General features: G+C 42.2%; 1 protein-coding gene across 2 annotated transcripts in view; it reads left to right on the forward strand.

The window, feature by feature from the left end:
* The window catches only part of ctdspla (CTD (carboxy-terminal domain, RNA polymerase II, polypeptide A) small phosphatase-like a), a 35030-nt gene that overhangs the window by 13009 nt on the left and 5895 nt on the right, over positions 1-16126 (forward strand). Inside the window, exons 2-4 of one of the 2 annotated variants that reach the window (XM_006795125.3) lie at positions 6635-6801; positions 8026-8058; positions 12799-12900. In XM_006795125.3, the coding sequence (XP_006795188.1) occupies positions 6635-6801; positions 8026-8058; positions 12799-12900 (302 nt within the window). The remainder of the gene's footprint in view (positions 1-6634; positions 6802-8025; positions 8059-12798; positions 12901-16126) is intronic. The other variant, XM_006795126.3, reaches the window with a different exon arrangement.

Below are 16126 nucleotides of genomic sequence, written 5' to 3' on the forward strand. Positions count from 1 at the left end.
CTTTTAGCTCAAACTTGAAGTGTACCTGGTAGTTGGGTCAGATTGAGATTGGATCACGCCATGGAGTCTGTTTGGAACTGGACCAAAACCACATCCCTCTTGGTGCATTTATTTTGGGCTGCATCTGAGTGTGATTACAGTATCCACATCTGCACCAACGAACCGCACCAAGGGTGAAAATGAACAGAGTTCCCTTTATAGAACTAACTAGTGTAGCACAGGTTTAAAACCCACTTGAGCAGCTATGATATCCTGGCATCTGGCATAAAACTAACACAACATTTCATAAAAAGATCATCAAAACCAACAGTCAAACATGGTGGTGGTAGTGTGATGATCTGGGGCTGTTATGCTGCTTTGGGACCTGGATGACTTGCTGTAAATAAACAACTCTTCATCACTCTTCATTTCATGTCCTGATCCTCAAGCGCACTTTCGTTACGCAGCAGGACGATGATTAGAAACACATCAGCAAGTCCACCTCAGAATGTCTAAAAAACAGAACAAATGCTAGAAAACCCTCCAATGTGGCTGAATTAAAACAATTATGCAAAGAAAGGTGGTCCAAAATTCCTCCATAGCGATGCGAACCACTCGTTACCAATCATGGCAAATTCTTGATTGCAGTTCTTGCTGCTAAGAATGGCATGAAAAATTAGGTATAGGGGGCAATTAATTTTTCAAACAGGGCCATGTAGGTTTGAATAACTTTTTCTAAAAAAAAAAATAAAATCATCATTTAAAAACTGCTTTTTAATTTTACTCAGGTTATCTTTGTCTAATATTAATATTGTGGACAGATTTGCCCAAACTGACAACAGTAGTAGTTTTATGTTAACATTAATTTTAATATCTTTGGGTTTTTGGTTTTTTATCACACATAGCACGATAGCTTGTGATTTCAGAAATTGTAAGTATTTCCATCCTTCATTCAAATCCTAGTTGTAGATATAGCACATTGCTGCAGGGGTTCCTTCCACACTTACTGTGCGCAACAAGGAATCCCCCCTTTCTGTTCTGGTAGTGGTAGCATGGGACAGAAACAGCTTCTTCACATGATTCTGAAAGCTGTTTGCTGAAGAAATTAGATCCCAAGCTGCAGGCGAATAGTGGATTACCTATTGGTGTGTGTGTTTGTGTGAGCACCGTTGTTTAGCCTGGCTGCAGGTGAATAAGGATTTTATCTGAGCTTTAAACAGCTTCTAATGAAAACACCCCACTCTCAAAAATCTCAGTGAGGGGTGGCAGCAGATAATCTGTGAAATTATGCCCTGTTTCCTGAAGGAATAGCAGGATTTTAGCATGTGATATTTGTTGTCAACTTGTGTCACATTTCACCATCTGAAAGCTTTTGTTCAGTTATACAGAACAGAAGACACGTTGAAGTCTTCCTATTTGTTGATTGTCTGTGAACTAGCTGAGTGTACTATTTAAATCCGACCTCTTTTCCATCTAAATTATTAAAGCACCACATTCACATGCACTGTTCTCACGTTTACCATCATACCCCCAGGTACTGTACACTTTACCCGCCTGGCTGCTTAGCTAAGTGTTACTGGAGTGCCGTCAGAGCATGTTGCAAAGGCACTACTAATATCACTATAATGGTATGTAATCCTTCTCACTAATAAGAGTGCTCTTTTGATTGGCCGAAGGTTGTCCTGCACTCAAGTTGTCTAAGTTACATAATTTGTTTTGTTAGCAGCCAGTAGGTTGCCTAAATTTGGATGGTAAGCCTTCAGCTGCAGATAGGACTTGGATTTAAGGGCTAGAATGCACCATTTACTCAGTCAAACAGGATAACCGAAGGACCTGAGAGTGTGGAGGCTTTTAAACTGTTTGGGGAAAACGGACAATAAAATTCAAATAGCGAGTAATATAAAAACTCTAAACTGCTTTGCTGCTAAATATAAATACTTATGTTTCTATAAGTGTTTATTATACATAAAATATAAAATGAAAATGATCAATTAACTAGCAAAGCTTTGTCTTAGGGCTCAGCTTCCAATCCAAAACTGCTGTTCAGTGTAGCCGTTTTTGATGGCTTGCAGCTGATCTTGTGATCCTTTCTCCCCATTTTTCCTTCACCTGAGGTATATGCTCTGCCTTTACTTGGAGTCGGAATGCCATCCTTTTCCATGGCAAAACCATGGATTTAGACTTAAAAGTGCTGATCCACAAACCAATTAAGCATTCATACTTAATTGCACATTGTTCCTTTATATGCTGGTGAGAAAAAAACATCGTCTGCAAAAAGAAGCACGATTGAATGTAATGGCGTGACATCATCAGGGTGAGAGGTTTAATTCTACAATGAAAAGAACTTGGCTCTTTGGCAATGAGAAGAGGCAGTTTAAGTGGCTCCTGTTAAAGATGTCCTTGGGGCAGCGCCAGCTGGAGGTTTACCTGGCATGATGAACTGAGACAAAATCTTGAGGTTGACTCATGACCCACTGGAATGATCATACATACCTGTTGGCTTGGGTTTGGTTGGTGGATCGCCAAAGATGAGCTGAGAGCTGCGAGGATCTATCACAAATGGGCTTCTCTGTCACCTTTTAAAAAGTACTATGAGAAGAGGAAGATACTAAAAAGACAACAAAAACTACATTGAACTTTGTTGTAGCAGTGCTCCCTTGTTATAACAATTAACACTGTGGGTAAATTGTTAACTAATAAAAATAATGGCCAAAAGCATGTATCATAAACAAAAATAAACCTTGAATTGTCTGCCTCTCTGGGTAGTTTCACCCAGAGGGAGATGGATCAAGAGTGATGGACATCCCAATATAATACTATAAGACCTTATGTGGCATTTTTTGTGCCTTTAAAGGAACAGCAAAAGAGGCCAACTCAAAAGTCTCAAGGTAAGGCAGAGATCACAATCCCTCTTGGATACTGGAATTATTCCACACTGTGGGTCACAGGGTGATTATCTCTTCCTGTCAAGAATGCTGAGAATTTCCTGCATCCCCCTCACCACCTCCTCTTCCGGCCGTGTTAGTGGTTGTGCCTGAACATGTGGCAGAGAGCTCGGGCCTGGCCGTCTCTGTTTGAGTAGCGTGCTTGCTGTTACTGTTACCTAACGTTCAGCTGGAGCTTTAACATAAGCACTGAATTGAAGAGCCGTTTACGCAGTTCTCAGATCAAGCAGGGATGCTGAATCGGTTGAAGCGTATTCAGCAGGGCAAATAATGTGCACCTGCACACATTATTATAAGAGGCTACAGACATGGCCTGATATTGCTCTCTGTTCTTTGAGCTTTGTGTTGGAAAAGGACACTTTCATGCATCACCTTTTACCCTAGATTATGTATCTGTTGCTAACTAAGCCACATACTGCTGAAGTGCTAACTAATTATTATAAATCTAGAGCCTTTGTTCAAGTCTATCCGCCTCTGTTTTTAATGGCAAGTGCTGCCCTTTAACCTTTCTCTGTTATTCCCAGAGCTGACGAAAGTTGCATTACTATGCAAGGCGGGCTGACTCCACATTCCTCGGCAAGGACACTGAAAGAAACGTTTCTGTGTGCCTCAGTGTGTGAAGTATGCTATTTGTTGATCACTGTGTACTTGGCTCTCTGCCTAAACATGTGAACATATGCTGCATGCATGCACGAATGTGTGTGTACAGTATGTGTGTTTGCTCAGGCTCCAGCAGCAGTCAACTCTCAGCTATGTTGTTTGTGTCCAAGGCAGAAAGGAAAGCTCTGTTTGTGTAGGGTGGTGGTGCAGGAGGAGGTGGAGTAAGAATCAGACCCAAGTATAGGCTGTTTCACCACAGTAACTCTCTCTCCACCCATTCTACGCCCTTCTCTCCCTCTGCGTTCTCTCCCTCGTGCACTCCCACCTGCTTTTTCAGGAGGCCAACCGGGGCACCAGAACGGGGCGGGAAAATGTAGACGGCCTCAAAATGGAGGAGCGGAGAATTACACGAAGGCGTTTGGGGCCAACTTAATAAAGAGGGGAGGTGATTGAGTGTCTCAAATGGGACATATCAAAAGATATGATCACAGAGTTGAAGTTTTTATGTTTTTAATACGGTTTTCTGCAACCACGTGGATAGGTTTGTTCAATTTTAAAACATATCTGTCCTGGAGATTTCTCCCTATGTCACAAAATAACGAAAGCAAATGGAATTTATATTGTGGTGCGTGAAGAATGACATTTTCCAGAAACGCTAACCTTGTTACTTAAGGCATTACATTGTCTGTGAATTATCCAGAGTGACACGGTTTAGGAACAAGATGCTGCTGTCATTTTTCACCTGAGTCATTGATAAAGTCATTAACAAAGTAAAGGCTTACAAGCGTTTCGCTTTCTGATTAAGTAATTATAGGTGTTATAGTGTTTCTGCATTAGAAGTCCAAGTCAAAAAGTCAATCCGGCCAAGTGATTTCCCCCGTGTGTGATGAAAATCTCCGCAAATGAATCTGTGGATGGCAAAAGCCTGCTAAGCCCTAAAGGGGGATTTAGCTGTTTTTAGCTTGCAAGTTTAGCACATCCAGCATTGCTTGGATGCATTCAGGAACCAATTTGCAACTCTTCACAGCAATAGATAAATTGAAGTAAAGACAAACAAATACTGTCAGTCAGCATGGAGAGGAATGCTAGAATATGTGTTTGCTAAATCAATAGCACAGCATCAACAAACAGTTTGGTGGCTCTTGGGACACCAGTGTTCCTCCTTCGGATTATGGCTCACAAGGACATGGTTAGCATTTAGTTTCTTTACAAACAAGAAGTGGATTCCCTACTGATAAGATCAGCATATGGAGCTTATACTATGTGTTTAATTCCACCAAGCTACGTATATGACTTTATGTGGACTGTTTGTGTGTGCTCATGTGATTGGTGACCTTTATCTACTGAGGTTAATGCTTTCAGCGAGTGCAGTGGGTCTTTCCTATAATCAAATGAATTCCCGTTGTGCTTCAAACAGTAATGCGCTGTCTCTGTACCAGAGTGTATTTACTTTTATATCCGCAAAGAGAAATATAGAATGTCAGCCGACAGACTTTAAACTGTGGATCATGTCTGCATGGGCAAAACATCTCCTTCAGTATCCACGCGGGTTTTAGTAACACAGCAGGTCGCCTTTCTTTTCCAACCATATAGTTGTGTTTGTTTACTGAAGTGCTGCTTCTCTGGAACATCTATCAGAATAGAGGAAGAGCCACACCGAGCTTTGGACTACAAAGATGACGAAAACAAAGAAGACGAACTGCCCACAGCCTGTCAGATCCAGTCTGAGCAACCCGAGGATAGTTCCAGGCGTCAGTCTGAAGGCTCTCAGAACAGGAGCAAGCTGCAAACAGCCCAAGCATGCATGGCTAACTGTGCTGCCTGTGTCACACGGCTGTATGAACACGTTAACAAAACAGTAGCAAACAGGGACACTGTTGGATGCCTTGAAAACAGTGATTTCAGCTAAAGCAAGCCTGTGGACACTTTGAAGACTTGAACAGATTTGGGATTTCCAAGTCCGAGAAATCACCTTTAAAGCAATTAAGCTGGCAGAACGTCTGCTTCGGGAACACCTTGTGATAATTGCACTGTCAGATTTTAGCCATTGTTGTACCGCTGCTCAGATTTCTATTTTTATGCTCTAATCCTCACTAGCAGAAAATGTAAAAAAGAACATTAATAGAGGCCTTAAAGACTATTCAAGACTGGTTGTTTCTGTTCTGTCGGTGTGAAAGTAGGCCATGGGCTTCAGAGACTGAAGGAGAAATGATGTAACTAGGGACACACATGTGTATGTTGTTTTCTCCCAGGAGCCCCTGATCAACCCTTCTTGGCAAAGATGTAAATTTTGCTTAATTCTTGTCAAATAACAGAAATTATCTAACATCTATCTATCTAGACAGTACACTTTAATCTATATCTTGACCTCTCTTCTTCTCCTGATGTTAATTAACTGGACTACCTTCCCCAGAGGGATCTCTCAGACGGGCTATTTTTATCCCAGTGCTCTGTATTGCATGAACTGATGCCTCACTATGTGCTACATCTCAGCTCCTTTTGTCACCATAATGCAGTTATGCACGTGCAACACAGTCTAGCTCCAACGCAGAGGATCGCTCTGTTGTTTCTACTTCAGACATTCAAACAGTAGCATTTGATACACTGAGAGGAGGAAATGTTGAAAAGTCTATAAGCTGTAGGTGTTTTCTCATGTTTGTATTTTGATGTTGACACCGTTTTTGAAAATGGTAAACCGAGTTCTATCGCTTACTTGGTCAGAGGCACGGCTCACTCAGGTTGTTTAGTATAATAGGGATAGATGGTGGGCAGTGTGTCACACTTCTTTACAATGAGCCACTTTAGCTGTTTCCCACTAATTTCAATCAATGCTAAGCAAACCGTCTGCGAGCTATAACTTCCTACTCTCTGCTTTCCAAAGTCAAACGCCATCCATTTATCTCTCCGTTTTCTTAACTGCTTAAGTATATGAGTTGCAAGTAGGCTTGGAGTCTATCTTGCATGATGATGAGCAAGAGATAAGGTGTACCGGGGATTGGTCGCCAGTCTCCAAAGTCATATTAGTAGCAATTTCAGTGCAGGTCTTTAAGGTAAAAGAATGTCATGTAACCGCTCTCCTCTCTTACCCTTTTGGCTTTTATTTCTTTCAGTCTCCCAGTCCAACAGCAGCCTAAAGAAGCACCGGAGCCGGAGCATTTTCAGCCCCTTCTTCTGCTGCTTCCGCAACTACAATGACTACCACGTGGAGCCACCACCTGCCAACAACAAGACACTTTCTCTGCCCCCGCCCCCAGAGGAGAACGGCAGTCCTCCCAAGGTAAAGCTCATTTATCTCTCCTGTCAGAGTTGGCCGCAGTCCAGATTCCATACCACTTACATCTTACGTGTCCAAACACAAGAATTAGTTCATATTTTATGTCTGAAGTGCTAGTTCGACTGGAGTTCCAGTAACAAGTAACATTTGTTTGGTTTTGTTACAGAGACCTTGTTAGGGTTTGCCTTTTCCTGCAGAGAGCTGAGGCGCGCTCAGCCTCGCTGAGCTCCCTCAAATTTTTCCAGCTGCTTCAAACCCGTTGAACCCAGAGGTTGTTTACCATCCACTGCTTGAAAAATACGGGCTCACTTCCCATCTTGCATTCTTCGATATCTGCCTACGCACACAACTGCACACAAAATAACACACTGAGCACGCCGAGAAGCTCCAAAAAAAGACGCGCACTGGCTCTTTCTTGTGCACGAACCCACTACAACGCATGTACGGACACACACAAACACACATATGCACTCAAAAAACCCTCCTGCTTCTCTAATCCCCATAAAGTGGGCCTTGTGTGTCGGGGGGTGATGGATTGCTTGGCACCCACGCCTCCCCCTCTCCTCACTACACTCTGACCAGTGTAGTGAGGATGTGTGAAGAGAACGTTCTGGCTGTGGAAAAGGCGCCAAACCCTGAAGCTCCTCTACAAACACAGTGTTCTGCTGCCAAGGCAGGTACACGGGGCTAAAAATGGAGCAGACGTATCACATTTCCACTCCTGTTTACCTGTAAATGTCTCTCATTCAGGGGAGGAATGTGTGGCCCTTTACAGGCACTATACATGTGGTCAGTAATGACCCGCGTTGGACCTCCTCTTAACAAATGATTTCCCGTTAATTTAGAGTGAACCGAGCGAACCTCGCCATAAAAAGCCTTGTTATAGTACGCGGCTGATTTTTGAGCTGGGTCCGTGCCCACCGTCCCTCCCAACAGTGTACTGTTGCTGGATTTCTGGCCAGCCGTATTTGTTACTATGGCAGCTGTGTTTGTTTTTGACTGAGTTGTTCTCACTTTCCTCTCACCGTGTGTACTATACATCCCTTCCCTCTGTCTCTCAGGCTCGCTTTCTCCCCTTCCCATTTGCTGATTGGAATATTGACGTTGTCGATTTCTTTTTCACGGTTTTTCTTTCGCTTCCCTCTTTCTCCCCCTCCCCCCTTATTTTTCCACCCTGTCTCCCTTAATCTCTTTCTCTTTTTCTCTCTCTTTGCTTGTTTTCTCCAGTGTGACCAGGTCCAGGTCATCCCCATACCCAGTGTATGTATTATTATCTTTTGTTTTTCATCATCTTGCTCCAGCTCGCTAACCTCCTCCCTCTGCTTGCTGTGCCTCATCATTCTTGCTGCATGCAGCTGTTGACACGGAGGTGATTTTTTTTTGCTGTCAGATGAAATTTTGCACTGTCCCCTCTCGCATGATCATGTGGCTTTCAAGGCTTTCCTTTGTGCTGCTTTGTCTCCACTCACAGGACTGATAGAAAGAAACAATTCAGTTCCATCTGCTGTCACATGATTTATGTGTGGCTTTGTTGTCCTTTCCATCTCTACCCTGCTTCTCCAACTATTGAAAGAAAAGAACATGAGAGCGATTTTTCTCCGTAGATCAGATCGCAGCTCCAGTTTTGGGTAAACAAGTGGACAGACCTGATTGAATTAGGCGTTCGTCTTCATAAAAAACAGTTTTATTGGGATTATACAATAAATGGTCAATAAACTGCTGTTAGTCCATTAGAAGGGGGCTTGGTTTCAGCGACTTGTGCTTCATCTGCTCACCAGAAAAGGGGAATCATCTGATCCCTGCTTTGTTTGTGCTGAAACGGCAATTCATTTAGCTATTTTGGAATCTATGCGGTGCCTGTGGTTCACTGTAATTTAGGATATTCACACTCACAGCATCCCACATCGCAGCCAAGCTTTAAACTACACCACCCAGCAGACACCTCCCTGCAATAACAGGAAATGCATGCGGCGGTGAGGTCTGCTCTTTGTCTTGACGGGTAGGTCCAAACAGGCGGCTTTAAGATCTGCGTCTGAACTGGACGGGTCACAGCTGCGTCGACTGTTGTTGTAACACAGTGTTAAAAGAAGAGACAAAATATTACAACACGGCAAATATCACAGTAGCAAGCAGAGTCCCAATAACACATTTAAAATGAAGAATTTTTAAATTCTAGCTCCAAAAACTCATCGGAAATACAGAAAGATGTCAAAAATAACAAACTTTAATTTCAGGTTAATCTTCCTTGATCAGAAAACATCCAGTTTAGTGTCACGATCCTGGGTCTTATGACCCAGTGTTTTGAGTTTTAGTTCTTTTGATGTTTATAGTGTTTGTTTAAGCTTATTAGGTTTCTTATGTTCATTTGCTTATTAGCTCCCTCTTGTGTTTTCAACCCCTGTGAAGTCTCCCTTGCCCTTCGTGTGTTTCATGTCTGTGTGTCTTATGTTGTCATGTCTGCCTCTCATGTTTCCTGTTTTATTTTGAAGAGATCTTGTGTTCCTGTGTTCATCGTGTTTAGTTTTACTCTTCCACTGTGACATCGTTATGTTCATGTGTGTCAGCTGTCCCCCGTGTGTTCCCACTTCTTTCATTAGCCTCCTGTGTGTATTTAGTCTGTGCGTTCTCATTCAGTCTTCGTCCGATCGTCTGTGTTGTTCCCATGTCAAGTCCTGCGTTCAGGTTTTCATATATATATATAGATATGCGCTCATCTTCATTGCCATGTTTAGAGTTTTGTTTGTTTTTCTGCCAGGGTTTTTCATAGTTCGTGCTTCCTTTCTAGTTTACCCAGTTTAGGTTATTGCTTAGTTTGCATTGTTTTTGCCCTTTTATTTTGTACTGTTCTGTCTGCCTTAATAAACAGCTCATCAGTTAAGTTTGAGTTTTAGAATGTCTGCACCTGGGTCCACTCTTCACACTCCACGCAGTTTGCCTCGGCAAACTGTGACATTTAGACTAACTTGAAATGTTTATAACGCTATAAACAAAGTATGGAGACATTTTTTATTAAATCTTTTTACCTCAAGATTCTAATAATTTATTTTAGAGCTTTATAAATAAATAATTAAAAATAAAAAACATATCTAAAACAATAAGACATGTATCACTTGCAGTACTTTGCAAAAGTCTTGCATCACCTCTCATTTCTTTATAATTTGCTTTTAAGGAGACCGGCTCATTGTTAAAGTGATCTTGAGCAATAGTTCACAGCTCTTTCACTCACTTTTTACTCCGGTCCTCATGTCTCACTATTTCAGAGGAATATCTTTTTCTTAATCCACTTAACACTAATCATTCAAGCATAAAAAAAAACCACACCTAACTCAAGGGACGCGTCAGTGTTGTTTCTACACATAACAGACAAGTTAGCAACGAGCCGATTTTAAATTGGACCTTTAGGCAATTTCTCATTAGCATCCTGTTGCAAAAGCACAATTTATTTCCATTTCTTTAGCTGAACCCAAGAAAAATCCCAAAGATAACACAGTCTGCCAGGCATAAAAAAGAGCTATTAGCTAAAAACTTGGCATAATCGGTATGATGTGCAGCCTGTCCTTGATAAAAAATTAAGGAAACTGGCCAAGTGGAGGACGAAAGAAGAAGTGGCAGGACTAAGAAAAAAAAAAACTATCTACAGCAGGTGAATCTGAAAGTCATGTTCTTAAAAAGCAGGAAAAAAACTGAGCAAAGACAGGACTTGATAGAGTCGATTCATCTACCGTTCACGGTGGAGACTCTGTCATAGTTTGGGGCTGTATTTCAGCCTGTGGTGTTTGGGATCTTGTCAAAGTTGATGAAATCAGAAAAGCACCATTAGATTTTAATCCATCATGGCTTAATTTTTGAGCATGACGATGATCCCAAACATACTGCCAACGTGGTAAAAGCATACCTGGACAGAAAAACACAGACATCAGTCATGGACGGGCCTCCCCAGACCTCAACATTATTGAAGCAGTGTGAGATCATTTTGACAGAGAACTCAACAAAAGCCGGCCAACATCCAAAGAAGAGCTTTGAATGTCCTTCAAGACGCCCAGAGAACTATTCCTGAAGCTTGTGGCTCAAGACTTTTGTGTGTAGCACAAATGCAAATGTGTTGCTTACTTGGCCAATTCTTGTTATTATCTCAAGTGTGGTTCTCTTACATTTATTCAGTCAGCCCGTTCTCACTCCCGACCCATAATGTACTGACGATTTGTCACGTCCCGAGGCGCTCCATGGGAACACAAAAGGTGATCTTCCACATTCCTATGCTACGCGCCGGATTGTGGATGAAATCGAATAGAATGACGTTCACGCGGTAACACACGTTCCAGCCATGTATTCCAGCCCTGACCCTAACCTTATCCCTAATGTTAACCACCACCTTAATCATGTTAGATAGTGTTTTCCAAAGCGATTTAAGTAAAATAAACGTACATGTGTAGATTCATTCCAAACGGTTCTCATGTTTCCTAATGTTTCCGAACTCGTAATATAAAGACGTGTTGGGTGGCCGAAAGCATAATATACCGACGATTGTCACCTAGCGTAAAATGTTAGGCTTTGGGAGCGAGAACGTGTTGATTCAGTAGCAGTAGTATAGACATTTGCTTCTCCTCTCTATATGCTCTAATAATAATAAAAGTAGAATTTCTGTTGCAAGGGATTGCATGTACATGTTCTGTGGGTTCCTTGAAGACAAACTAGGACATGTTGGAATTTTAATTTCCTCATAAATCCAAAGAGGATAAATTTGCCTGTTTATTTGATCTGTTGCTTCCAGCTGATCAACTATTTTCAATCAGTTAGCACATTTAACAAGTCTGTGAGAGCGCTCCCCGGCTGTGCCTTTGGGAGCACGCTTATTTTAACTGCTGGTGAGAATGTCAAGGTCCCAGTAAGCCTTTCTTTCTTTGTTCAACCTGCATGTGTAAATCACATTCATCACGCCCTGACAGGATGCCATTCAGTGCCCTTGCTCAAAAAGAATGCTTCCTGTGATACATCAGCATGCAGTCCTGCCATTAGCCATAATAATTCAGTCATGGTGGACCAAAAAACACACACAGAAGTACACATACATGCATATGTATTTAAGGCTGGCAGAGTCGTTGATCCCAGCCTCTATGTGTGTGGATGAATGTGTATATGCTGGTGCACGATCTGTATGTGTGTGTGTGTGGTTTGAGTGTGCGCCCCCCATGGCCGGACCATCTGCCCCGTGCCTGCCTGTAACCTCAGGCTCACCTCGTAGAGGACAATAGTGTCCCACCCAATCATAAAGACAGCATAGTCACAGAACTCTGTCATCGTGAGGTAACACAGAAAATATCAGCGCCGAGGAGAGTCCAGCAAGAAAAGCAGGCATGTCACTTTGAATATTATCATCTGAAGAAATAGCTCCTAAATTCGCATACGATGGCATTTAATTGGACATCAAGTATGTCAGGAAAAAACTGCTCCCTGTTGATGCTCTTAACACATTCCGGGGATAGTTTGGAAATAAGCACTGGTGATGTAGACAGAGCAGAGAGATAATTGGAGCTCTTTTTTCCTTATGTAGGATAGTCAGATGAGCTCATATAATTTGGCCAAATCATACAGCTTGTGGGTACACACTAAATCCCTTTTCCTCTCTGTGCATCGATGATTTTCTAAGCAGTTTCAAGACTTCTTGTTAAAAAACTTTTAAGTGAAATCTATATGTTGATTTTCGCATACTTTTAATAATGTAACATCTGTAATCAGAGAAGAAGCATTCCATGTTATCAAAGTGCTGATATATCTCTGAGCCGCAGAAGCTTAGGGACACCCGCCTGCAGGTCATTAATCCTGAGAAGTGTTTCTTGAGTGTCACCCAAAACACCCGAAGTGATCTTATCCAACACTCTGACTGAGCCACCAACACACCCTCAGTGTGTGCGTGTGTGTGGTTGTGTGGCCGCCTGTTCCCGATAATGCACTTCTCTATATGCGTACCATTAAGTATGCATGTGTGTGTTTTCTCTGCAGCCTCCAGCCAAGTTCCTCCTGCCAGAGGTCAGCATAGCAGACTATGGCAAGAACTGCGTAGTGATCGATCTGGACGAAACCCTTGTACACAGCTCCTTCAAGGTACGGCACCTCCCTACATGACCTCAAACACACTGTGCACTTTGAAATACGCCGACGTTGCGTTTTGTTTTTCCTCATGCTGTTGCTGTGCAGCCACAGTTGGATTAAACAGAAATAGGTCCTGAAAAATGACTCTACTGAATACGGTCTGAGGACAAATAGCATGAGCCCTGTTAGCATCACTGAGCTACACATAATCACATGAATCTATGTCCTTCAGAGTACAAAGGGTTCTTAATACCTGTTAGAACAGGTGAGAACGAGAAAGAGCAAGAACAGCTATCTGACTAAGAAGACCTGGAAGACTGATTTTCTCATCAGGTTTCCATCCATGCATCCATTGCAAACTGGGTTTCAAGGCAGGTGAAGCATCAAGCGATCCATAAGAGAAAACAGCACAGCACAGCACACCATTGATGCACAGCATCCACATCAGTGGCCAGTTTATGCTTCTCAATTAATGTAACGTGTCTTTAGTCGGTTGGAGGAAATTCACATGGCAAACAGGGAAAACCTGCAAGAAAAACCAGCGAGTTCAAACACAGAATCTTCTTTGTGGTGCTTAATACTAATTAATTAATTAATCATCAAATATCGGTATCAGTCTTCAAAATATATATCAGCCTACCGCTGCACCGCTGGGTTGCCCAACAGTTAGACATGATCATACCACATTGTCATTTCATTACGATAATTAAAATAATTTGATTTCTCAAACCATAAATAATTCAAGCCAAGTTTCAAACTTAAAATTCATGACATTTGGATATTTGTGGTTTTCATTAGACTGCAATTTGTATGTAGCTTAATTGGTGCCAGCCCTGCTTTTGTTTTCAGTAGTGAGCAGTACTACTTAGAGGCTGAAAATATGCTTAAAATGCTCCATCTGTATATGTAATGGCACAGATGTACGGCTATTTTTCACTCACAAACATGTTATAGTGCTTTTTTCAGCCTGCTGCAGGCACTTAAAGGGAAAGCCCAGTGTAGTAGGTACTAGTACACTATCCTTGTAAATGGCTCTTGTCTCTCACCATCAAAAGCTCCCACTACTGACACACCTGGCACACCTAGTGACCCATTTGAGCACAGCTCTGCCCCGGCTTCAACTGATCTCGTTATGCCTGTGAGTACTACCTGCGCTTGGGTGCTTTTGCGCTCAGTGTCGGCGAGCTACGCAACAAAATAGCTCAAAGTAAAGTTGAAGTAGAAGTTTTATGTTCCACTTAAGTGGAACTCCTTTTAATTAAAGTGATTGTAGAGAAGAAAAAAAACTTTGAGTACATTGACTCGATTGCTTTGGACTGTGAAAGGACGAAAGGCACACAAACACACAGACAAACATTGAAGCGGACACACCCATCAGAATCACATGCCAGCAGGTCAGGGCCACACACTCACACACACACACACACAATCATACAGGCTCACCCACACACTAGGGTGTGTCCAATGCAGTGTACTCTTGGTTTGAATGGCTGTGGAACGGACTGTGCAGAAATCCTGGATCTAATACACTGCAGGCCAAAATGAGCCCAAAATTATTATTTTTTTCCTTTTGATCAAACTCACACACCAGATACCCAGTCCATCAAAATTCATTTAGTTCACAGATCAGTGTGCGGTATGAAATGGATTCACAATGCATTAAATGGAAATACGTTGAGAGAGGAAGAGAGGGAGACAGAAAGTGGCACCACGCAGCATTTTCAGTTCCTTCCAGAAGCATAGCAGGATTTCCTGTAGCTTTCCCGTTTCAAGGTGATTTTGATGTCAAATATTAAGCATTTTCTTTCCAAAGAAAATACATGCTTCCACTGGAAATTACACAATTATAGCAGAATAACAACAACTGACAAGGGATAGAGACGCTGCACAGATGGACGTAGACTAAAAAAGAAACGTTACATAACACATCACATACTCTTGCTTTTATCCTGCATATTATGGATGGGGAGATAAATCCTGAGCCCTCTCTGAGATTAGCTGCTGTGTGTGTGTGTTAGATGTGCACAAGTAGCTGAAATGAATGAAGACTGATCGGCATGCTGTACACTGTAGTAATTTGAACAGCGTGCATTTGCAAAGCACTTGTCAAAAGATGTCTTGCGCAACATCTGAGCATTAAAATTCCACAACAGCCTTTTCCTCTCTTGGGATCGATTTCCCTGATATTTTTGGGACCTGGCTGCAGGGATGCAGTCCCGTCCAGCCACAACGGTATTAGTGAGACCAACACCTGCACTTGGTGTCGCAGTCCATCTTAAAGATGTTGGATGGGGTTTAAGTCAGCACTCTGTGCAGGACATTGCAGTTCATCTGATTTATGTACTGAGAACTGGCATTGTCCGGTTAAACTGGGTCTCATCCCTGAAGCAGAAGGGTGAAAAAGTGCCAAAAAAAATGGTCAAGTTAAGAACTTAGGCCATGCAACATGCAAAATAATCAGTCTTTTAATACAACCTTTCTTCTTACCTTACCCAGGGACATCTAACTTCTTTTACTGTACACATATGAATATAACAGGCCAGCTAAAGTTTGAATTAATTGGAATGCTAGCCAATGAGAAAAGGTGTATTTTAAGTAATTTGTGATGTTAGGGTATGCTGTAGAATTACATGGAGATGTTTTTAATGGCACTAATTCTCATGAAGTAAAGGTGCGTAAATGTATGTAGAGCCCTGATTCTGAGCCAGAGTGTGGTCAGCAGGTGAAGCAACCCACGGTTCGGCAGAAATCCATAATTACACAACTGCCCGCATAACGTTTACCTTGGTTGCCCCCCCCACATATGTAATTCTGCTGCATTTCCGCATCTCTTGCCGACTCTGATCCGAGTCTGTTACAGAGCAGGGCAATTAGCAGCTGTTGTGTGTTCAGTCTTCAGATGATGGAGTGATTCAGCAGAAGAGCAGTAGGCACAGGAGCAGAGCGAAGTCTGTTTCTGCATCTCTGGCTCCGTCTGTATCGCACTCATCTCTTCCCATTCTCTTTGTGACGGTATGCTGGCATCCTTGTCCTCTTTCCAGCTTGTCACTGTTTTTATTTATTTTTTTAGACGGTTTTAGAAGAGCTTCAGTCATTTTTGCCCTCTGGTGTAAACATTAACCAAAGCTAAATATCATAATGCAAAACCGAGGCGTAGAATAAACACTGTATATCTAGGGAGGCTTTTACTGTTAATTGACTCACTCTGATGTCAGATAAAGGAAGAAGAAAGCACCTC

This window comes from Neolamprologus brichardi, chromosome 9 (assembly GCF_056152115.1).
Source record: "Neolamprologus brichardi isolate AB-2024 chromosome 9, ASM5615211v1, whole genome shotgun sequence".
NCBI classification, from domain to species: Eukaryota; Metazoa; Chordata; class Actinopteri; order Cichliformes; family Cichlidae; genus Neolamprologus; species Neolamprologus brichardi.